At 47.5% G+C, this 24,546-nt stretch overlaps 1 protein-coding gene across 1 annotated transcript; it reads right to left on the bottom strand.

The window, feature by feature from the left end:
* Window positions 1-10,536: 10,536 nt before the first annotated feature.
* On the bottom strand, window positions 10,537-12,096 carry LOC127335416 (S-adenosylmethionine decarboxylase proenzyme). Its single transcript, XM_051362074.2, has one exon. It carries the CDS (start codon window positions 11,950-11,952, stop codon window positions 10,765-10,767), a length of 1,188 nt encoding a protein of 395 aa, XP_051218034.1. The 5' UTR covers window positions 11,953-12,096; the 3' UTR covers window positions 10,537-10,764.
* Between the last annotated feature and the right edge of the window lie 12,450 nt (window positions 12,097-24,546).

The following is a 24,546-nucleotide window of genomic DNA, read 5'->3' as shown; positions in this document are numbered from 1 at the left end:
TCTAATTCAGCGCTAATCGGGCAGTAAACAATAAGCGATATCCTCCTGAACATTGGAACAAGCAGCTACATTTAACAGCAACCGAGCAATGGATCGTTCCTTGAATTGTTAGTTTTCAATCAATACGTGTCACCAACATGGCTGACAAGTGCCACTAGGCTTCCAGTGGATAACCCCATGGGTGGAGCATGTAGGTCATACTCCTGACCAATTCGTGATCTTTCTGAAGATTATACTATATCATAGATTCTGACCGGTAGTCATGCTCATATATGCATGTTATCATACATGTATTTTTTTTTCTTCAAAAATGTCCTGCAAGGTGACACCTGCTACGAAAGCCACAAATACTAAATTAACCATTGCTCAATATTATCCATGCGTTTTAGATTATTAGCTTGGAGTTCACCACCAGCAGTATAGCAAACTCTACCCTATCACATCAACTCCACAAGCTTTTTATCCATTCCCGTTCGCTCATGGCCGGGAGTAAATCAAAGTAGAAAAATCCCACATCGGCTTTAGGAATAATCAGGCTCGAACTGATGACTTCGACCATGTCAAGGTGAGCTGAGTTATATCCCGTCCCCTTCTTGATCTCGTATGTATCGTGTACAAACAAACCAATCTAATAGGCGACATCGAGATCGTACTAAAATCGGTGCTAACTTGATTTTCATGCTCGAAATTATGCATAAGATTTTTTTATAAACTTGAAGAGCACTCGTATACACTAGATATTAATAATCGCATTGCAGATGAGCATATCAATAAGTTGTATATATGCAGATGAAGTAGAATCCGTGTCATGTTTTGTTCATTGATGACTACTATAAGTTATGCTGTTTTATATTATAGAAACAATAAATTTGAATAAATATGGTTCCTTAGACACGTACTAGAAATCCCTATTAAGATATTTGTTAGATCCTACACCTCATATATCTTTATCAAAATCCTTATGTACTACGGAGTTTATGCAATTTTTCAAAAAATACTGCCAGTTCCATTTTCTTGTACGCGAATAGATACGACGATAGCAAGAAGAAACATTTTGTAAAATACAATTTAAACTTAAAACAACACAAACTTATTTTAAGATATGCATTACCACTATGTAATAAAAAAACACCATAAACTAACATTTAGCAACTTCGCTACGTGTGTAGCTGTGTAAAATCAATATGGAAATTTCACTTATAATATTGAAGCATAAAGAATGATTTTTAAAAAGTACAAAAGTTCAATACAAAGGCTTGTGCTTTCCTAGATCCCTGGACTCAATTTTTTTTTATACAAATACACGGCGATGCCTTTTCGGTACGCATGTGCTTCCAATCTTCCATAGATCCCTGGACTTAAAGAACTTTTTATCCGAACAAAATGACGGCCAAGATGAGCAGATACATTTTTGGTACGGAGGGACACGGTTTTCATTCCGTCCAAGCCCTTTGTAGAACCATACAGTTTCGCCAACCTCTTTGGACTGCGTAGCGCTCGATCTCGACGCCGTCGACCGCGCCACGCCTCGCCTCGTCGTCGCAATCAAATCGGTTGCCGACTGCGCCACATCTCATTTCTCCTTGCCACCGAGCTCGACCGCTACTCCGTGCCACCCCACCCGGCCCCTCCGCACCCCCACCTCGGTATGAACCCGTGCTCTGCACCTGCTCGATGAAATGTCGATTACACTATATCATTTAGTAGCTGCGGTGATAGCGGACCACTACTACCTGTATGAGAGGTATTTGGTCACCTATGAGAACAGACTCAATGCAATGTATTACATCAAAAGTTTCTTCTTGGCAATTAAGGATAAAGAAATATTTGCCCTTCCTTATTTTCCCGAGTAAGTCACTCGCTAGCGCCACAAGATGCTTTTGTATATATTTCTATCATTATGTTTGAGTTGAGGATATAATGGTCTGTTTGAATTGCGTTGCACGTAGACCAATATTGCACCCTCATTGTTTTGCACCCCAAGCACTCGCACGCCGTGTATTTTGACTCGGGTAGTGTGTAACCGAAAAACTACACCAACATCAGGAACGTTCTGGATAATGCTCTCAACCGCTACTACTTGAAGGGTAGCGGCTTGAAAAGAGAAGTAGTCATCAGTGGCAGGTGTGTATTCGGACACAAACAGAAGTTTCCCTGCATGAAGCAACCAACAGAGAGCATGAAGAAGGCATTCTACGCAATCCATCACGTGCATGAGTTTGTACAGGATCATCGGCTACTTGTGGATCCATCTAGTCTTACAACATGGGTCAAAGACTTTGCCAACTGTAGTGAGAAATATTTTAGATTTGAGTTGTATTGCTTTCAACATAAGCTTGGGCAACTCATTAGGAAGGATGTCTACAGTTGGGAGGGGTTGTCTACTATGGCCCTGTAAAACCAAGTCAGAAGCAGATAGAAGAGCGATGTCATCTTCAGGGCGACCACCGGGACTTCATGACGTTTGATGGCCTCCGCCCGTTCCCGCCGAGGTCGAGTCGAAAGTGACGATGTTGCTGGTTAATTTGTATGACAAACTTGCTTAGGTTTAGTTTTGAATGATCTAAAAGTCATGTGTTGTATATTGATCTTGCACATTGTTTACGCATTTAACTTGGACTTGTTGGTTGACCTCTTTTGTCATGTGTCTTTATATTCAAATGCACTTACCAATGATTATAATCTTGCACCGTCAATGAAAGAGTGAGCAAATAATACATTGTCTTATGTCCATGCACCTTGCTTGCGCATTTAACTTGATCTTGTTGGTTGACCTCTTTTATCGTGTGTCTTTATATGAGGCTCATCTATGGGTACTTGATGTTTTTTCAAGTGTTGTGGCACTACGCCGTATATTATTTATAAATTTTCTTTACTGGTGTATATTATTTATTTCATGCATAGAGATACCGTCGTATTTCATTTACAAGGGTAGGGCATCGGAGTCTATGCCAATTGGAAAGACTATTGGATACAGATGCACCATTTTAGCAGCTGCATCTACAAATGGTAGAACACTTTGACGGAGGCGGAAGATAGATACGGACATTTTCTAGCTACATAAAGGAGAGAGATGAGAAGGAAGCGGATGAAGACCACATTTGTCCCGATGCTGCTCATCGTGATTGCATTTCTCATCTATGTGATTTTAACTTAGATTACTAATAACTAGCTTGTGATCTTCGGTTCTGACATTTGAGATCAAATAATGGTTTGATACTCGTATAATTTAATGCGTGTGTGTACGTATTTGGTACTGCATGTGTATATATAATACAGAGAAACGATAGCGTAGGCAGCCGTAGGTACAGGGTAGTTCTACAAGTCCTGGTAGCGTGCGGGCAGATTGAGCGATGCCAATAAACATATAATGACAATGTGCCGGCAACGCGTTGTCATTAAACATATTGGCAGCGTGTGCCACGGGGACATGCAACTGGTAAGTAGCCTACTAGCCGCGCGATGCACCCTCACGCGACAAGTAATCCATACCGCTGGCGAGGTACCACTAGTGGACCCGCGCACGCGACTGGTGACCAAAATTCGCACGCGAGCGGTAGGCCATTCCCTACTAGTGGAAGGAGGAAAAGAGAAAGATTTGAGTACATGTTCCAAGCAAAGGATGCTAATAACAATAATTTAAAAAGAATCAAACTAATCTGTGAGCACTGATTTGACTATCTCACATTTCAGTTTGTAGTTATAGAGTTGGAACTTTTGCTCATGATGTCATATAGAAAGATTTTGCTCACGCTGCAAATCGATGGTAAGCTGACCAAATGTGGTACATGATGACCATAATAGGTCTATAGTTGGTACCCAAACAAAGTTATTTTGCATTGCAAGGACCAAATATGAGATACAAAGCCTACCAAACAAGCGCGGATAGTGACCCAACCAATGTGAGCCATTTTCATGCAGGCTATCAAACGGACTGCACAACATGGCCCAGTCTATGTTTTTGCCCAGCCATGCACACCCTAGCACTGCTAGACCGGGCCAAGAAAATCGTGCAGCCTACCAAATGCGTCTTGAGTGCTTCAGCTGCAAGCTAAGGGGACGTCTGGGACCTGTTCCAGCGGGGCGACGCAAAGTGACCGGGCCGTCCGCCGCGACGCAAACCTGGCGCAAATATGCGCCAGGTTTGCGTCGCGGCGGACGCTACCCGGTCCCGCATGTCAGGGACAGCGAAATCGACCGCTTCGATTTGCTTTTTGTTTCCCCTTCTTTCATGCCCTAGTGCGACGGCACCACCCCCACCCCTAGCGCCGCCGTACCACCGTAGCGCCGCAGTAGTCGGCGTCGGCTCCGTTCTTGCCACGCGGGAGAGCAGGAGCGTGCTCCGCCGCGTACCTGATTGAGCATCAGTGACATTGGTTGGCCATGCAGATCATGCCTAGAGAAGTACTATCTTATTTGCATGCAGACTTTTTAAAATTTAAATGTAATAACTATGACTTCGTTGAATATTATTTTGTTGTTTCAAAACTTCATATTTAATGCAAACGCGGAAATGCGTCGCGCCGCTGGAGCCACCCCAAGGTGCAAACGGACGCGCGGACAAAAACGGTCAGTCTCGCGTCCGCCGCGCGACGCAAACGGACATTTCGGACGTCCGAAATGCGTCGCGCCGCTGGAGATGCCCTAATGGGACTTGGCTCACCTCGAAGCTCGAAGAAGGAGTGCGTCTAACATCGTATGATAGGGCGGGAAGCTTTGTAACCAACAACAGGAATCATGCCCCTTACCTTCTCTTCAAATTCATGTTCACCGCCAACATTTTGGTCATCGGCGTTGGTTGTTGCTCTGCTGCGTTGGTTTTTTGGGACCTTTCCTTCTGTCTACTACAACAAGCTCTACTTCGACAAGTTTTACCTGGCTCCGGCGATGGAGGGACAAGGACGGCGGCACGTCTTCAGCTCGCCCTAGTGTTCGTAGTCTCCGCTAGGCGGTCCAAAGAACTTTTTGTAATTTTTATTATGTTTAGTGTGCTTTTTACTGTTGTTGATGATGATTAATAAATGGAGATCCTTTTTGCAAAAAAAAATAGGGACTATAAAACATATATAAACTCTTTAATCGATGAATATAACATTTTTTTTTGCCTTATTAACAAAAAGATAGAGCGGGCCCTTTCCTATCTCCCTTCCGGCTGGCACAGTTTGTGAGGGCATCGCCAACCGGGCGACCCATCCCGCGCGTCCGGATGGGTCCAGCCGGACAAAAAAGCGGCCCAACGCGGCGACGCACCGCAAATGCCGGATGGCCGCGGCGTCCGGAACGACGCAAACCCGGCCCAAATCTGGGCTAGGTTTGCGTGGCCGCGGATGGCACGCGGCGTCCGGTCGCGTCCGGGCGCTTGGCGTCTCGTCTCCCTTGGGCCACCTGTCGGTGACCGGGGAGGCTATTAAATGTGGACTGGAGGGGATCTGTCCCTCCACTCCAGTCCCCAGTCCACTCCCCAAGCGCAACCGCTGCCATGGCTCCGAAGCGAGTGTTCGCTCCCGGAGCCAACGACGACGAGGCCAGCAGCAGCCGGCGCTGCAGGCCGGAAGGAACCGCGGCGGCCTCCACATCGGAGAGGCCGCCCGCGGCGGCACGGCATTGCCGCCACCGGCGCCGCTGCTGCTGCAGCCCAAGCCGGAGTCCTCCGAGGAGGACCCCGACCTCCACGCCGCGCTGCTCATCTCGGCGGCGGAGGAGGACGCGTAATGGCCGCACCTCCATGCGGCATTCGCACCTCCGAGATGGAGGAAGCGGCCCGGCAGGCGGAGGAAGCCGAGGCCTGGGAGTTGTACGCCCAGGCTCGCCAGGCGCGATGGGAGGAGGAGGAAGTGGCGCGGCGGGAAGAGGCCAGGCGCCGCGCGGAGGAGGAGCGGCGCGAGGAGCAGCGGCGGCGGGAGGCGAGGCGACGCACGGAGGAGGAGCGGCGCCCGAAAGCCGAGCGCCGCGCACAGCGGGGAGAGGAGCAGCGCCTCGGGGAGGAGGCGTGCTCGTGCGCCGCCGCTTCCTCGGGTGGCTCCGGGCCCCCACTCGGCCTGGGAGGAGGCCCTGTGGTCTCTGTGGCCGGAGTCCCCGGCGCGCTCAAGTCACAACAGTGCCTCGCCGCCCGGGGACGTCGTCGACGCCGACGACGCCCACAGGGGCTAGGCGGCGCACCGGCGGCCACCGCACCGTCGACCAAACCCTAATAGAGGGTTTTTAGTTTAAATTTTAAAGCCCATATAAAGGGTTTCTTTTCTTAGTTATTTTCCCAAAATAGGGGTATGTACAAATTTGCCCAAAATAGGGCATATGTTTAATCATATTTCGTTTAAATTTGCATTTTTACTTTTGTTTTTCTATTTCTTCGATTATGCGCTGCGTCCGCGCGTTAGGCGCAGCGTGCGACCCAAATAGACACGCGGACGCGAGCCGCTATCCACGTGTCCGCCCGGTCACCCAAAAGGTCCAAAACGGACGGTCCAACGCGTCCGTTTGGGTCGCTCGGTTGGAGATGCTCTGAGGACTGGTACAAGACGAGGTTTTCACGGACCGTAGCGCTAGTGCCAAATTGCAAATAGATTGAAGATTCAATTCACTAAGATTTTGTTTACTTTTAATGTATTTTAACGGATCGAAGATGATTGTCCTGAATCCCAGGAAATTCCCACTTATCCGTTTACTTCTTTGGGTTTGGACGGAATAATTCCGAGATTTCTCCTCCTATCTTCATATTTTTATTTAGACTAGAAGCTCTCAATTATGCTAGTTTGTTTTTTTTAAAGAATATCCATCCAACTTTGTTTTCATCCCTAAACCCATTGCAAATGGAAATACGGGATAAGTAAACAACGCCTAAACGGGCGCAACTTCGGGGCAACCACTGCCGTGACAGACACACACTCCTGATTTTGGCTACTTTAGCAGTGACGACTGACGCGATCGCCGCACCGTGTGAACCAAGCACTTGATCCCCGGCCTCAATCGATCCCGCTCTCGCCCAACGCGTTGGAAGGGAAGATCAGGTCATCGGCACGCGTCCAGGAACCAGGAGACGAGGGAGATTCCACGCAATTTGCCTGCCGAGAGGCGGCTGGCGCGGAATATACCTTCCCAGCATTTCTCGGCGTCAGTCAGTTAGTCAATGCCTTTTGGAACTTGATGCGCTCGCCAACAGGAATCTCTCTCACTATCAGCGGCTAGGAGGAGGAGATGGCCTCACAGCCGGGGCGGCAATCTTGAACGCAACATATTCTCCGGAGATGTGGCAGGCCAAGCAAAGCATCCATGGATTCTTGGCGATGTGCGATAAAAATCACCGTGCCTGCAACTTTCGGCGCCAGCCAGAAAGCATCGATGAAGCGGAGATGACATATGTTTTTTGCCAAGAAGAATGTGAGAAGGGAGAAAGAAAGGAAACAATCCAATTCAAGAAAAGAGAAAACGAAACCCAGGCGCATATGCCAAGGGGGATTCCTCTCGTGCGGCGCTCAAGAGGCTTCGCACCTCCACCGAAGAAACAAGATTACAAGATGGCATTTTCGTTACTTTTTTAAAACAAAACAGAAGAAATAAAAGACAAGGGCCTACGGGCAATAAACAAGATGTTCGTTTTGTTTCTTTTCAGAAAACAGCAAAGGGAAACGCCTACCAGGAAGGAACAAGATGGCAACGAGTAAACATCTGATAGCTTGATCAATACTGTAGTAAGAGTAGCCGACGCAAACGACTGCAAACCGGCGTCTTACAAGGGCCTACGGGCAATAAACAAGATGTTCGTTTTGTTTCTTTTCAGAAAACAGCAAAGGGAAACGCCTACCAGGAAGGAACAAGATGGCAACAAGTAAACATCTGATAGCTTGATCAATACTGTAGTAAGAGTAGCCGACGCAAACGACTGCAAACCGGCGTCTTACAAGGTATTGCTCCTCCGGCTTCTATCTATCTAGTTGTGATCCAAGCAGACTCAACTGCTTGAAAAGCATATCTAATAAAACAAATACGATTAACTCTGAAGGTTTTGCCTTTCATTCTTCCTCAATGTTGTTTGCCAAGGCACCATCTACACCTATTTACATGACATGAGCGTGAAAGAGGTTCAAAAACTAAATATTTTTCTGGCACTTTTTTTGAGCATCCACCGGCGCATCCCACATCGATCCTAATAGCGATTTTGGGGTCCGGAATCTTTTTGGGACACACAGGGCATCCAATAATGTGTCGGCACTGTTTGGAGCCCAATACAATTGTCGGCAAACCCGTGCTGGCCCCATCGCGCGGGGCACCGAACGGGCACGCCGGCACACGATGCCACATCGGATTCGAAGGGCGGGACCATCATGTCAACGACTCTACCGTTGACTGCATCCTTTAATGCGGCGCCTCTTATGCTCTGCAGCAAATTGCCGTTAATGAAGCCACCGGTTCTCCAAGCAAAAACGCCGCCATAAATGCGACGCCTCGGATGCTCTACGGCGAGTCGCCACCGCCTATTTAGTGTGATCTGCTCACCTCCGCCGCACTAGCATCTCCACCACTGTCGCTTTCTTATGCTCTGCCGAACTTGCCTCTCCACAACAATGGTGCGCCAGCCGGTAACCACGTACTCGATGCTAGGCCGGAACGGCCGCACGCCAGCGGCGACGCAACCACCACATCCAGAGCCACCGCAGCCCGTGCTTATGGACCCACCGCAGCCCGACGCCGAATTCAAGAAGCTAGACTTTAACTTGACGACTCCCGGTTCGACGAGTGAAATGAGACATTCATCGCAGACGCAGAAGTCGAGGCGGTGGAGGAGGCGGCTCAGTGGGGCGAGGTGGAGCAGTTCCAAGGCGACCAAGAGCAGGCGGTGATCTTGGCATCCTTCAACGCACTGCGTTTTCGGAGGCTCCGGAGCTGGAAGAGATCAACGACGCCAACTTGAAGCACGCCATCGAGATCTCTCGCCGGCGCGCGGCCACGGAGGAGGCGGGTCAACTCCTCATAGCGGCCAAGCGGCAGAGGCCGCTTGAGCTAAACGCTTAGCACCAAGCCGAGGCCGCCGCCCGTGAGCAAGCGAGGCTCACCCAGAAGGAGGAGTCTCGCTAGTGGCAGGCGGCGCTGAGGGGGCAGCGCCGCCGGCAAGCTCGCTGGCGGCCATGCTCCACCGCCAGATGCATAGAGGGGCGGAGAAGGGGGCATGGGTGCATGCGACAACAAAGGGGAAGTACGATGACGAGGCAGACCCGTCACGTGCCCCAACCAACAGCCAGTAGATTAGGGTTTAATTTAGTCTAATTTAAAATTCAAGTTTCATTCAATTTCATGTAAATAATCCTAAATTTAAACAAAATTGAGCAGTTTAATTTTTTTGCGTCTCCAATGTTACTTTTGAGAATTCTTATTGAGTTCGCTGATGTGTGCAATCGCTCCTCAGATTGGGGAGCAGATGCCGGCGACCCCCATAGCATGCTGCCGGTGCCTATTTGAGGAGCGCCAGTGGAGATGCTCTTAACACAAGTTATTATGCTATCACCATATTTTTCCTCATTCTGTGGTTAAACACTTGCAAACAACAGGTAAAACATGAAATTCATTCGAAACAAAACCAACCGGCTTAGCTCCCCATGGAAGACAAAAGGCAAGAAGCAACAGTCGTGTGTGCAAAGGCTGATGCATCCCGTGCTGTTGCTGCTAAATAATGTCAGCAGAGTAGCTTTCGACTTCCGACGTTATGATGGACCGGATACGGCGCAACGTGGACAGATCGGCGGCTCAAGCGTAGTTGTCAAAGCATTCATGGGCGACACCGCTCGATCGATCGGAGATCCAGGTGAGACGCACCATCCAGGAACAGTTTGTGCTGGTGGAGCTATCACGCTCGAACATATCCGCGTCGACCATGCGCATCTCCAGCTACGCGCACACAATTATCAGCAACTTGGTCTCGTCTTCTTGTTTTACGCAAGATTGGATATGGTTCTTCTTGTTCTATGCAAAAAAGATGAGCTCTACGACTACAAGAACATTATTCAACTGCCAAGAGAAAGTTATCTTCGTGTGAATCGGGTGCGCCGGTTCGCTGCCCATCCAACTCTCGAGGCCGAGCATCTACACCTCGAATGAATTATTGAAGCATCCAGCTGCAACCTTGAATTATTGATGTACCACTTGCACGTGCAGCAGAAATGCAGAAGATATGTATCCAACAGGGAATCAGAAATGCAGAAGATAAGCATGAAGAAACCAACCGTGTCCATCCAAGCGAATGATTAACCAGGATTCACAAAAGTGAGGCCGAGCTATCACAATGTGTTCATCAGAAATAGCAAGGAGAATCGAACTAGTTTCAACAATCAAGGAACTACATGGTACCAAAACGTCAGATCTAACAACTGATCACAAACACAATTACCACAGTGGAATGCAACAACTGATCACAAACACAATTACCACAGTGGAATGCAGAAGAGACCAAATCAGTAGTGAAAAGAGACATTTCACAATGAATGATTACGAACACTGTTACCACAGTGGAATGTAGAAAGACCATATCAGTAGTGACAACAGACATTTATCAATGAATTCTTATTTATAAGTTGTGACAACTTTTCCCCAAACGTATGCTCATTGTGGTAGACGCAGCTGACCACCTAGAGCCAACAATAGTTTTATTACAATAGCCTGGCCGGCTGCTTCACATAAATAAACCGAAACGAAACGATAGAGACAAGGAAGTCAGAACATATTCCACGGACGAAACAGCGACAGCAGATCAATCATTCATTCACGTCGTCTCACTCAGCACAGCAACCCGTCCTCCTCCACATCATCCTCGTCCGCTCGCCATGCGAGCAGGTTGGCGAGCTTGCCTTCCTTGACAAGAGGGTGGTTCTCGGCGTTCTCGCCCTCAAAGCAGTGGAAGACAGACCTGGGAGACCCAGCAGAGACAGCGACTTCCTCGTTCGCGGTGAAGCTCTGGTAGATGAGGACACCACCGCATGGGAGGGCTTGCTCTACAGTGTTGTTGCAGTCGTATGCCTCGGCTTCAAGCTGCTTCCCCCATGTAGCTGCGTGGCCACGACCACCGAAGATGGTGACGGCAACAGAGAACTCCGAGGGGCCAAAGCACCTGAGGACCCTCTTGACAACGTCGCCGTAGGCAAGAGCAGAGGCATCCATGCCCATGACCTCGTAGCTGGCGTAGCTGAAGCCATCCTCAGGGGTCACATGGATGGTGGAGAAGGCAGACCCGTGGATGGCGTTCATGGAGTAGCCGCAGGGCTCAAAGTCGAAGTCGCAGACCTCCATCTCAGGGATGATGTCAGAGATGCCCGAGACCTTGGTCATCTCCTTGGCACAGGAGACGTGGCCATCAGCAGAGGTCTTGAAGAATACAGAGGCCTTCTTCTTGTCCAGACCAGTCATGCACATCTCGAGGGTCACCATGGGCTGCTCAGGCTGCTCGGTGGCATAGTAGATGTGCCACTTCTGGCCAGGCCTGGCTGGGTCTCCGATCACATAGGCATTGCCGCCAGACTTGAGGCCGCCAAAGTAGCGGTTCAGGACATCAACCTCCTCAGAGAAGCTCCTGTGGGGAGCAGGCTGCGCGCCAGGGAAGATGAACATCCCACGAGAGTACTTGACAGCAGCAAGCGGCATGCACAGCTCTTCAGCAAGCTCAAGTATCCTTGGAATGGTGAGCAGGAGCATGGTGGTCCCACAGGTCTTGATCACAATCTTGTGAGAGTAGATGAAGAGGCTAGACTCAGAGAGCACATAGGAGTCGAAGTCCTTGTTGGAGAGCTCAGACACAATGGTGCACCGTGCAAGATCAAGAACAGAGTCAATCTGGGCCCTGGAGAGGGCGCGCAGGCCACGACCATGAGGGTCGGCAAAGATGGATGCCTCAGAGAAGGTGATCTCGAGGCGCTTCTCGTAGCCCTCGAACCCGATCGCCGAGACGGGGGCAGAGTCAAGGACAGCCATTGCAGCAGCTGAGTCAGAAAACAACGCCGAGGGTGGAGGAACAGAGAGGAACAAAGGGAGAGAACTGGTCGACTATCGTGAAGCAGCTAGCCAGAGAGATTGGTGGAAGAAAAGCGTCAGAATAAAATTGCATAAAAATCCTAAACTACGGGAACGGGGAAGCCAAAAGCGATATCAGGAAGGCTTCTTCGCGCACTGCAAAAGAAGAAACAGTTTTCACATGGTTAGCAACACATCCAGCTACACAGGGAGACACAGTGTTTGAAAATGAGGAAAACAGCGTGTTTCGTTCTTACGTTTGAGTATGCAGCAGAAAACTTCTTTGCGCCTCCAGCTGGTCGAACGTCCTCAATGCTGTAACCGAGGGGAGCTTCGTACATGAGGGAACTACTGCTAGATTTTTTCCCACCCTTTGACTCCATTAGAACATTCACAAACTGCACAGGGAGAAACGAAGAGTTATACAGCAGATTCCATCAAAGCATTCAAGGTTCCAAGTGAACAAACAATACTGCATATTTATTCTTGTTAAATAGGATATAAGAATCAAGATTATTTGTTTATCAAATAAATAATCTCGATTATTTGTTTATTCCCAGACACAGCCTGTACTAAATGGATAACAATCAAAACGTCTAGAATTCAAGAGAAATTTCAACCACGAGCCTAGTGTTTTGCCATGCATGATGAGTTAATCTAATGTTCCAGGCTCGATCGTTTGAGTACTTCTAAACACAAGAATTTTGTTTGTTTGGTTATATTCTACCGTGAGCACCTAATCTAAGATATGGTGGCATACACCTGATGGTCAATGCTCTATTATTTGATTATATCCAGACACGGGAATTACTCTAATCTCCTTATTTCTAGACGCAATTTAATTCAGCGACAAGTATAGGTGCACAGCGAATATTCTCGGCTCGATTTTGACTACCAAAATCCATGTTGAATAGCGAATAATTTTCCTACTGTATGAGCGACCCATCACATCGGTACATCTAGAAACCACATGCATAGCCAGAACCGTACCATCCCAGATCTAAATGTTTGACTACGCAAAGACTATAATCCTCCAACCGAATCCACTGGGCATAATAATAATAACCACCTAAGGGCGCATAACACCACGACCTAGAGATCAAAATTCTACAGCTACGACAGCAAACAGGGTAATTCGGCGAGGAAGAAAACTCACAGTTCCTTGGGAAGATTTGTTTGGAAACCCCGATCCCGAGCGCGCCCGCTTGCTTCGATTCCGATCCGAAGAATCCCTTCTACCCCTCTCCTCTCCCGACGCAGATCTCGATCCGAGACTGCAAAATTTTCTCTCCCTCTCGACGAGTTTGATCTCAAGGGAGCGGCGGCGGCGAGAGGGCTGGGGTGGGAAGAAATTCCTATGCGACGAGTTGCGTGCGGCTGAGGGAGGAACCCTCGCCCCGGGCCCTTATTTATAGGTCCGGCTATCGGACCCGTGGCCGCCAAGGAAGCGACCCGGCCCGCGCGGAGGCCCGTGGACCCGTGGACGCGCGGTGGGGCCAGCCCCGGGCGGGAACTCGCGGCTGGGAGCGCCCGTCCACGGTGCGCCGCGCCTAGGGAGGCCGACTTCGCTGACCAGTCTGTCACGTGCTTCCGCAGTGAATTGGGCTTGACAGCTGGGGCGGGCGGAATTCGCGGCTGTGGTGGCCCCGGTGTACAATGGACTGGGTGCACGGAGGGAAAAAAAGCGTCTCGGGATCGCGGGCTTCTTTGAGGTTCGGACGGCTTCTGGGTGAGGACGGGTGGGGCCGACCTGTCGGGGCTGGGATCGGGGTCACGTTGTGGCTGACTCGGCGCGTGGTAGGCCTTGTGAAGCTTCGAGGAATGGAATCGCGCGCGTTGGTTGCTGGTGGCATTATTGCGGTTTCGTGACAATGTGCGATTTGGGTTCCTCTATGAATGAGCCATGTGTTTATCTTATCAGACTTTGGTGACCCTCAACCTCCAGCCACGCATTGGGCAACACCGAAATTTTGATGCTTCGTGTGGTGGCTCCACCTCAAAACAATACCCTTCCGGTTCGCGAAAAAGTGTACATCCAGATTTTGTTCTATATTAAATTAAAATCTATTAAAATGTCACTAACTTAATACTCCATCCGTCCATAAAAGAATGCCTCAAGTTTAACTAAATTTGGATGTATCAAGACTTAGTTTAGTATATATATACATTCATATTTTCACAAAATTGAAACATCCTTTTATGAACGGAGGAAGTATGAAAAGTAACAATATTTATGATACTAAACTAGTATCTCTATATCCATTTCATATATGTGGATGCTATTTTCTATAGAATTAGTTTTAAAAAATCAATTTAAAACAAACTAGATATACACTTATTCGTGGGCAGAGGAAATACTTATAGGATTAATTAAAAAGATATTAGTCCTTCTGTCTAGAAAAGCAATATTGTAGATTTATTTGTATATACACATGTATCTAAGATCTTAGTGTATACAATGCATGCTCTAGACAAATCGGGGCATGAGGATTTGTGGTCAACCAGTCCCATCAAAAATGTGTCCACGGGCATCGATACTTTCAAAGTAATTTTGATTCTACAATCAGTGAGGCAAAGCATATTCCTTGAAAGGAAAGTGAGATAAAGCATATTTGGACTCCATAATACAATGCACCTTGTGCCAACGAGCGAATATATGGACACAACAACAAAAACAAGCGAATATATCTGGACACAAACTCATGGCCATAGTTCATCGCATAAAGCTGGTATAGGATAATGTATCAGATACCGATTATGAAAGGTTTGCACACCATTCTTTTACCCCGTAAAAAGATAAAAATAGATATTGTGCGTGCTGAGAAAATTGCAGGGCGCCTCACATACTTGGGACATCTCTTTCTCAACTTGAAAAATGATACTATATAAATGACACGAAATAGAGAATGTCATCGCCAACTATATGAAATATGCACTATGTTTAACTATGGTCAAAATATAGCATACGATGTAGCTTTACTTTGGTCGTTGCCAGTTTTCCTTGGAAGCACTATACTCCCTCGTGACCACTTTATGTTATGCATAATTTTCTATGCAAGTCAAATTAGGCAAACTTTGACCAAAAATATAGATAATAATACAAGGATCTACCATGTCAAATGCATATAATATGAAAACAAATTTCATAACAATTCTAAAAATATTATTATTTTGTTGTCTATGTTTATATTTTTATCAATATAGATGATTAAACTTTACGAAGTTTGACTTTGACCAAAACTTATATGCAACATATTTTGGCCAGGTGGGAGTACAACTCATGATAAGCAATACATTGAACAGCATTTGGGCTAGCCTTTTTTTTTTGCTAAAACAAGCTTGTTCTTAAACATAAGACGCCCATGTATTGGGACTCAAAGCATGCAAAAGACCAATCAATTAACCCTGAAATATTTATAGAGGTAGGATTAACATGTTTATTGGAGTTTCTCTTTTGCAGAGGAATAGAGGATGAACAATTTGTTTCATCTTTTAAGCATGTCGTTGTCAATTTTGGTCCTTTCTGGAATGTACAAATTCCAACAATGCCAAAGCTCCCTTAAATTGTAGAAACTTGCAATAAACCACCACAATTAGAGGCTTTGTAACAAAAAGGCGATGGTTTTATTTTTTTTATTTTTTTTTTGCAAATTGCCACCGGCTTTGGTTGACACTGTGACAGAAAACACTGATAGGTTCGGTTAGTCATTTTAGTGGGTATTATGACAAGGGGGGCCGCTGCCAGACATGACATGGCGCCTGTTGACGGCCAGGCGCTGGCATGCGTTTCGCCCCATAGCTGATGGGACCCATATGTCATAGGTTAAATATTTACAAAAAAAAGGAAAAGAATAAAATAGGAGGCTGATGTCATCACAGTGGATGCTCTACTGCTAAGCATAGATACGGTGGAGGGAAGCGCGAGTGGCTATGATGGCAGGCACATTCATCACAGAGTGGTGACATATGGTCATGTGGAACCATCTAGAAGTGGCGATGTTACTTATTGGTTGTTGGAACCTTGCCAGTGGCATGGTCAAGTAAAGGTGCACGGCGGTGCACAACGGGAGCGCTTTACAAGATGCAAGGGAGAAACATGAAGGTTCCATGAGGACCAACAACTTACTAGGAGCAGATATAAAGGAAATTGCAGCCCGATGGCATCTTTTCTAAAACAAATGCGCAAGTCGCCGTATCTAATCATCTTTCTTTTCTTAGATCAATCTTGTTGTGGCTTAGTGAGACTTGAGCGGATAGCACACAAGACATTGGAAAATAGAAGTCTCGCCGCTAGGTGTTCTTTATTTTAAATGGATTTTAAAAAAAAAACTTTATATTACTTTTAAACCCCTCTTAAAATTTAAATCTTCTATGGTTTTTCTTGGTCATGCCATGCTGGTTTGCTTAACCGAAATAGAGGACACACTACTTTAGTTGGCAAGTTTTCTTTAAAAACTATACTAAAAATGACTACATTTAAATGTAGCCATACCGAATGACTTTTATCTACCTGTTTTCTTACCCAGAGGGTCCAATAATATTCTTCGAGGATCCAAAATATTTACACACTAGCTAACCTAAGCGGCGCAAACGAGATGTTTTAGTGAAAAACGGCTAAGCCATTTCAGTCAAACCATCTCAATTGACGAGTCATATACTTCAGTTAAGCCATCCAATATAATGTGACCAAAAAAAATTAATAGAAATTTTAAATTTTTGAAAGAACTAAAATAATACAAAGTTTGGGAAAGGAGCCATTCGGATCAAAGAACTCCATCGTTGGACGTGTCACGCTTTGCGTGGCTACGTGTAGGAGAGTTAAGCAACTAGGAGAGGAGAAGTATCATCGCATCTATTGTGACGACTACTACTAGCTAGTAGAAGAGAGACGATGACCCGATGGAGACCACCACGTCTGCGCCTAGCAAAGTGGCGAGCATGCATGGTGCCGCGCCGTTCCGATGTCGTCAATCAATCATCAAAAGGCCAAAAAAGAAAGAAAAGAGAGAGAAACAAAAGTCTCCATCTCTTGTCCTCCCACGGAAAGGACGCCGGGAGCCCAATCTCGTCTTCGGCACCGGTTGGTCGCTGGCCGCACGTCAGGAAATCCGCCGCTCGAAGATCGGCGACCCCTGGAGGCCGCACGAATTACGTGAGGAGTCGAAGAGGCCACCGTCTCGCGCGCGTCGCGTGGATCCACACACACATAATAAGCGCGCGCAATCTTTTTCCCCAGGCCCATAGAATTCAGAGATCGGTGGCGCGGGGCCAAGAGATATGTATATGCGGTAGATGGATCAATCGATAGATTTGAAGTTGACGATATCTTGCTGCAGTGCTTAATTAACGTTCGATGCCTGACGGTGACCTTGGTCCCGTGCCCGATTCCTTTTCGCCACTTGATCGATCCCCTGTCGTCTTCCTCCTCCGCGCGGCGCCGCTCGGCCGGCGTAGAGTGCTCCAGTACATAGATAGATAGATAGATGCGCCTGTCGCCGTCCTCCAGCATTATTTTTCTCCCGCGCGAGGCGGCACAGTTTCCATGTCCGCGACGGATCGGACAAAGGAGCGGACGCAAGCGGCGGCGGCGGTGGAAATTGCTGCACGGCGGCACGGGGTAGGTGAAAATTTGACGAAGTACCTGTGCGATCGTATCAGCATGTTTCCTTGCTGCTGGTATGTACTGTATTTTCTGGACTATCGTCTAGTCAATTTCCGCTACTAGCGGATATGGCTGGAGATACACACGTATGCAAGTAAGTCCATTTCTCTGAACCATGGGCGTGTTTGGTAGCCTGGGTCTATTTCTTGCACCACTGACGCACTAAGATGGGAGTGTTGTACATTACAAATGGGTCATGGGCCACAAAATGTGTGTCGTTTGGTTGCCCATGTGACCTTTTCTACATCGGAGAGGGAAACTAGTCCCCATTGTATCATGCATCTCACACCCTGTTTGATTGCAGATATAAGCGTGTTGTGGTAACCCCTTCCATTAGAGTGGTGAGGTTACCTAGTATTGCTAACTGAATAACAACACACTCGGCTAGACTCAGTTTATCAACAGTTGCTGGTAATACACAGCAAGTACTTACCTTAGTGGGCGATGCATCACGAGCAAACCAACTATAATTCGGGATGCATCATAGGTTCATCACACGAGGGGTTACTATATACACCTCGAACAAGTTCATCATTATCAAACCGGAGATTAGGGTCAAGCAAGTCCTAGCTAATGGAGGGATACGAGAGCAACTCCCAAAATCAGCAGATCATGGCGAAGAAAGCAGAAGCACTAAGCAAGAAACTTCTTGCGTAGCCAGGTCCTAAGCCATCCCCTCCTCTTTGATGGCTGCAACTTACGGTACTCGGCATACTCTTCTTCGGTGTCTACAATATAGTCGACCTGACCAGCAAGTTAGGTTCGAACAACTGTGCTGAAAGTGCATGGAGCCCCATGTGTGGTTTTGGTAATTGATGACAATCCCTATGAACTAATGTTTGCATTGAGTTACATTTGTAGGAGTTGTCCATAGGCAATGCTTGAGCCATATGTTGGCTTCAAGGTTGCAATAAGAAAAAATGATAAAAAATATCAAGTGTCAAGTATGTCTTGAAGATGAAGATGAAATGAGTCCTCAAAGTTAATTTCAAGATATCAACATGATGAAGAATGAAGAAGTGCAAGTTCAGGATGAGCCAACTCGAAGAGATCACATGCTTAAATCTTTCCATCCATATGGTGATCATGGATATGTGAAGATGCACCGAAGAATAAACTCTCTCATGGTGGATTATGGGGGAGCAATCCACAAAATTTCGTCAATCAAGCACAATCAAGAAAGGCATTCCATCTTGTTGCGGTCAAGATCGTCATCATCGAGCTCAATAGGAACGCGCAAGGTTAAGGTTTGCTCTTGATTTCTTTCTTACCGGTCTCATGGTGTAGTTGGAGACCGGTTTATAGTTTAGTTGTCGTACTATCAAGAGGGCTCTCGAGTGAGTAACTCGATCGTATCCTTCAGAGAGTTCAAACCTTTGCATCCCTGCATCATCTTTCTTGGTTGTTATTTGGATCTTATCTATGTGATGTTTTAGACCTTGTTCTTATTCTTATAACAAGCTCTAGTTCTTTGAAAACGGATTTTGCACGGGAAACTGTTGCGTTTTCAAGGTTGGAGGTTTTACCGGTTTGTCTTTTATAGATTGGTCAGACCTTTTATCATGTGTTTATATCCTCCCCTACTGAGCTATGATGTTTCCCTATATGATCTTGTAGAGCTTGTTACTAGCTTCGAAATAAGCCCAAGATCATCAAAATCGGAATCCGGATGCTCAAGTTATGGTCATTCTCGTTTTGTCATCCTTGTTAGCTTTCAGGGGGCTGGAATTTCCGGCCCGGGATTATTTCAAATTTTAGGCCATCGAAAAACGTCTAAGGACTTAAGGGTCCGGACCCCTGGATGCCCCCCTCCTGAAATTTGGCCGAAAATTTCTTGCCTGGCCGGATATTCCGGGGGGTGGGGGGAGATTTCGGCCCCTGCCTAGGCCGCAAATTCTGGCCCGGTAAGTCCCAACGGCCATATTTTTGTGTGTGTGTGTGTGGGGGGGGGGGGGGGCTATAAATAGACCCTTCTTCATCCTTGAGCTTGTTGCTTCTCCCTCTCTCCTCCTACTCCATTGTTGACTTTGAGAAGTTTCCTCTCCCTCTTATCCCTCCATGATTCTTGCTCATATTTAAGGAAAAGAGAGATGAGATCTGCATCTACAATGCCACCAATCATATTCCCCTCTTTGTGAGGGAGTCCTTAGATCTAGTTCTTGGAAGATAAATTTGGTGTTCCTCATCCTTTTTGTTGTTCCTCTCTTATTTCTCCAATAGCTTTTGTAGTTTTGTTGGAATTTGAGAGAGAAGTACGTGAGCATCTTTCTCGTGTTCTTGCCATTGCATTTGGTGCATCGGTTTGAGTTTTTCACGGTAATTCGTGGAAGTGAAAGCAAGAAAGTTGTTACCCTTGGGTTCTTGGAACCCTATACGGATTTGAGGCCTTCGTGGAGATTTCTTAGGAGCATCCAATTAAGTTGTGGATGTGTGCCCAAGCTTTGTGTAAGGCTTGGTTTCCGCCTCGAAGGAGTGGAACTGTGACCTGGGTCACCGGAGAATAAGGTGATGCCTTTGTGGCGCTCAATGTGTGGTGTGATTACCACATCTTGGGGTGTGGCCTTTGTGGCGTTGGTGTGTATCGGGCAACCACACCTCAAGGCGAGGCCTCTTGTGGCGTTCGGGAGCACTAAGCCACCGCACCTCTTCAATGGAGATTAGCACTCGCAAGAGTGTGAACTTCGGGATAAATCATCGTCTCCCGCGTGTCTCGGTTATCTCTATACCCGAGCTCTTTACTTATGCACTTTACTTTGTGATAGCCATCGTGCTTGAAGTTATATATCTTGCTATCACATAGTCGCTTGTATTGCTTAGCATAAGTTATTGGTGCATATAGGTGAACCATATTATATAGGCTTTGAGCTTGACAAAGTAAACGCTAGTTTTATTCCGCATTTGTTAAGCCCATCCCATAAAAGTTTTAAACCGCCTATTCACCCCCTCTAGGCGACATTCGTGTCCTTTCATGCAACCTGCAGAGTAACCAGTGCGTGATGATCGTCTTCATTTGAGCAAAGTTCGTGATCGGGGTCCCAATGTACTAACGATGTCCCGGGTAGCGCTCCAATCCAAAAGGAACAACTGTTAGTGCGGATAGCAATGACATACTTTCGGATCTATGAATGAACTAAATGAAGCTTACTACCTTAATGTACTCATGCTCCGTCTCTTCATCAGCAGCATAGAAGCAGCAACCATCTTCGTTCCAGTCCAGAGTACGATCGGATTTCATCTTGAGTATGACGCTCCACTTGGTCCTCCACCTTGTGATGTGGTTGTAGATCTGAAGAGTGCCCACATGTATGCCAACGAATGCAAGAACATCAACAGCTACCTTCTTCATCTGCTCCTCTTTGAATCCTAGGTTAAAATAGACGCCGCTATGGACGAGCTGAACCAACCGGTTAAGCACAATCTCTGAAATCTCAGGTCTCCAAACCATGGCAGTTTTCTCGAAAACAGACAATGATGAGCATTGACAGTAGGAGCGGAAAAATCAGGGGAGCCCAATGGTATGATCGCCTACATGACAAACACAAGAAGAACGTACCTAAGCGTTATCACATCAATGAACTATCACTACCACATCCACATGCATAAGATCTACCACATCAATGAACTACCACTACCACATCCACATCCTTAAGCACTACCACATCAATGAACTACCACTACCACTACCACATCCTTAAGCACTACCACATCAATAAACTACCACTACCACTACCACTACCACATCAATGAACTACGAGAAAAGGTTACAGTCAGAGGAGTCACACGCAACACCGAAGTCAGGAAAGTAGGGGATCCTGGCGAAGATGCAGGCAGCACAACCGTCCTCGTGGAAGAGTCAGATGCACCAACGACAACCGTCCCCGTGGAAGAGTCAGATACAACATCGACAACCGTCCCCGTGGTAGAGTCAGATCCAACCTCGATCGGCGACGAAGAAATGACCTACAATGAATTCTTCAGACCCCCTATGTACTCAAAACATCTAGATCTAAGGCTAGGGTTTGCAGAAGCTTACAACAACCAGAGTGATCGACACAGAGGAAGAAGACGACAATCCGCGGCCAGTAGCTTCCGCCACAACCAACGTCGCTACCGCCAGCCTCGCCGACCGTGCGGGTGAGGAAGAGCCGGTCATGTCGCTAGATCGGGAATGGTGGATGAGCTCGAAATGAGAAAAAATGAGGGATTTGGATTTGGCGGTGAGAGAGCCGCCGCTGTATACGGTGGCGAAATTTGAAGCGCGGTGACCGAATTCATCCCGCCGAGTTTTCGCCATTCCGCGCCAGCTCACGCCATCTCCCGCGGTGACTCTGCAGGAACACGGCGTTGTCGATTTTGTGCAGAGATGAGGGTGACTCGCTAGAAACGGTCGATCCGGACGTTCCTTCAAAGGCTTGGCCTGAGGGTGCTTTAACAACCGTGCGGTGCGATAACACGGAGGAGACCAGAAAACCAAGGCGGGCTAAAAATTGTGTTCCCCTTGTGAGCCAAGACGAGACCGGGCAACCAAACGTGTCCTATAGGGTTTGGCAGATCCTTTATTTCTTGTGCTGACACGCGTGCTTCGACGCACCGGGACTGGCGGCAGCGTGTGTATCTCTTTGACCGGTTACACTGGTTTGCAGGGAACCGTGATGTTGCTACGTTAGTTGTTATCAGCTGGTTATCTCGTTTTCATCAGAAGAAAGGAAGCGTCAAGTTGCACAAGTAAAGCAAACTTGAGTTTGCATGTCGTCCAGGGATTCAGGTTACGATTAGCTATCAGGTACTCTGGTTATCTGGTTTCAGAAGAAAAATGGAGTCAAGTTGCACAAGTAAGCAACTTGAGGTCGCATGTCGCCCAGGTGAACTCGTTGAATATAAATCTGTTCACTAGCCCCATTTTCTAGTTTAGACTTTTGACTGAGCTGGCTGCTTCATCGGTTCTACTCATTGTGCCAAGCTGACGAGTGATGAGTAATGGCTTGGCACAATGGCACATATATTTCTCTCGTCGCATCAAAGGGTTCAGTCGCTGCTAGGAGCAAAGAGCAGAAGATCGAGCAGCTAGTTGCCAGTTAACCTCTCATCAGACAAGCATGATGACACTGTATAACCCTGTGCCAATCACAGTATCAGATGATCAGGCGAAAATGATTGGCATTACCAGGAGGTCACACTGGCCGGGAGGGTCCAAATGGCTCTTCAGAGCTGAGATCCACCGTTCATGCCTTGTGCTCGCTGTAGCGTTCGGAAGAGCTGCCCGTTGCCTCGTGGAGAAGCGAGAGGCCGCATTTGCGTGTATCTGCAATTTATGCATCTCGCTTTGGGGAGGGCCACTCTGTGCCTTTCTCTTCTGATCGAGTCAATCAGGCGGATTAAAGTACTGAAAAAGAAAAGGAATTAGCAGCACGTGGCAGACAGGGTGATCACTGCTCGTTTGTAGCTTTGCTGGAAAATTAACAGTAGCCGCCGCTACCGGCGCAGCCGTGACTCGCGACGAAAGGTACGGCGGCGCCGTCGGTAAAGTGGCCGGTCTGACATATATAGGGGAGGTGTAGGCGGCGAGGGCCGCCGACGACCCCTAGGACTACCGGACCTACACCAACTAGATCGGTAGCTACTTACCAGTTTGGATGGGTGAGTGGCTGAGTGCCATGGAAGAATATGCTAATGTGGTTTTTTGATATTAGGTCATCACTGGAGGTCCGAGGCTTCACGTCCACGTCTGCCCGAACGAAAAATAGGTCTGCAACCCAGCCTAGTAACCCGCCGTAAAATGTTCGATCTGTCCGCAGAGACATAAACTCGGTCAAAACTTGAAGTTAAAATGCGCCAGCGCGGACGCTGCATGGACAGCTGGAGCATTCATCTGGCTGGTATCCTGACACGCTGGGCAGTGACTCATGTAAGTAAACAGTTTTCAATAAGGGCCACCTGGATTTTGGCGGCGATCGATGACGGAGGTTGGCGATGGAGCGACTCGAGGGATGCCAGCTTGCTGGCCAAGGCAATGGCCATGCGCGCCAACGCCTCCTCTGCCATCCCCATGCCCTCCCGATAGGGGTCGCAGTGAGTCCTCGTGGAGGTAGGCGGCGGTCTGAGCCACCTCGAACTCACGCAACACGGGGAGATGCGTTGCGTCCGAATCTTCCTGACGGCAGGTGTGAGCCATTGCGCTAAAGCACCTCAGGAGTGTTTGTGGTCGTCCATTATAAAGGCACAACAGGGCGGAAACCAGCCACTGGTTTCCCGCGCTAGTGAAATGGCGGCGCGACGCACCAAAAGCTCGAACTCGCGCGGGAATCGCTCGCTCTCGTGCGAGAACCGGTAATCACTAGATGCGGGTCTTGACGATTCGGTTAACCGCCATGAAAAGACGTTCACAGTCAAAAATGACATTGCAATTGTAAGTACGGATGAAAATGATAATAACTATCTCATAAAATTGGAATACTTTTGGGTGAGATGCAACATTTCTGTCTATAGCGACCCACATGAAGTGACTTCGCCAATCTCAAACTGCACATGATCAGTTTTTTAAACTCAGAGTCTCCAAGGTATTCATAGGGCAATGTGTGCTTGCGTTCAGGTGTGTATGTATGTATTTAAGAGCATCTGTGTTTGTCCTGTGTTCCGTAGGGAAGACTTAAAATCAGGAAAACTGGAACTGCCATAGTTGGTAGAAACTTTTTGTTTTTTACCTGCTGGCAGAAACCTGAAAGTAGGGGAGTATCGGGCCTGCCCAAACTTCCCACGCTCTGTGCGGTGAGCAAGAAAGAGCCTGCACTAACCAGCTTCTATCTTCGCTGCTACTGGACTTGTTCGACTGCTCAAGCTGGCTAATCTATGGGCCTTCGTGCCAACCTGGGCACATATTACAGCCCATAGCCATC

The sequence above is a fragment of the Lolium perenne genome, chromosome 2 (assembly GCF_019359855.2).
Source record: "Lolium perenne isolate Kyuss_39 chromosome 2, Kyuss_2.0, whole genome shotgun sequence".
Lineage (NCBI taxonomy): Eukaryota > Viridiplantae > Streptophyta > Magnoliopsida > Poales > Poaceae > Lolium > Lolium perenne.
This window is presented reverse-complemented; position numbering and strand designations above follow the sequence as displayed.

Bases quoted from the DNA above. Each gene is read 5' to 3' on its own strand.
- LOC127335416 (XM_051362074.2), bottom strand. From the start codon at position 11,952: ATGGCTGTCCTTGACTCTGCCCCCGTCTCGGCGATCGGGTTCGAGGGC.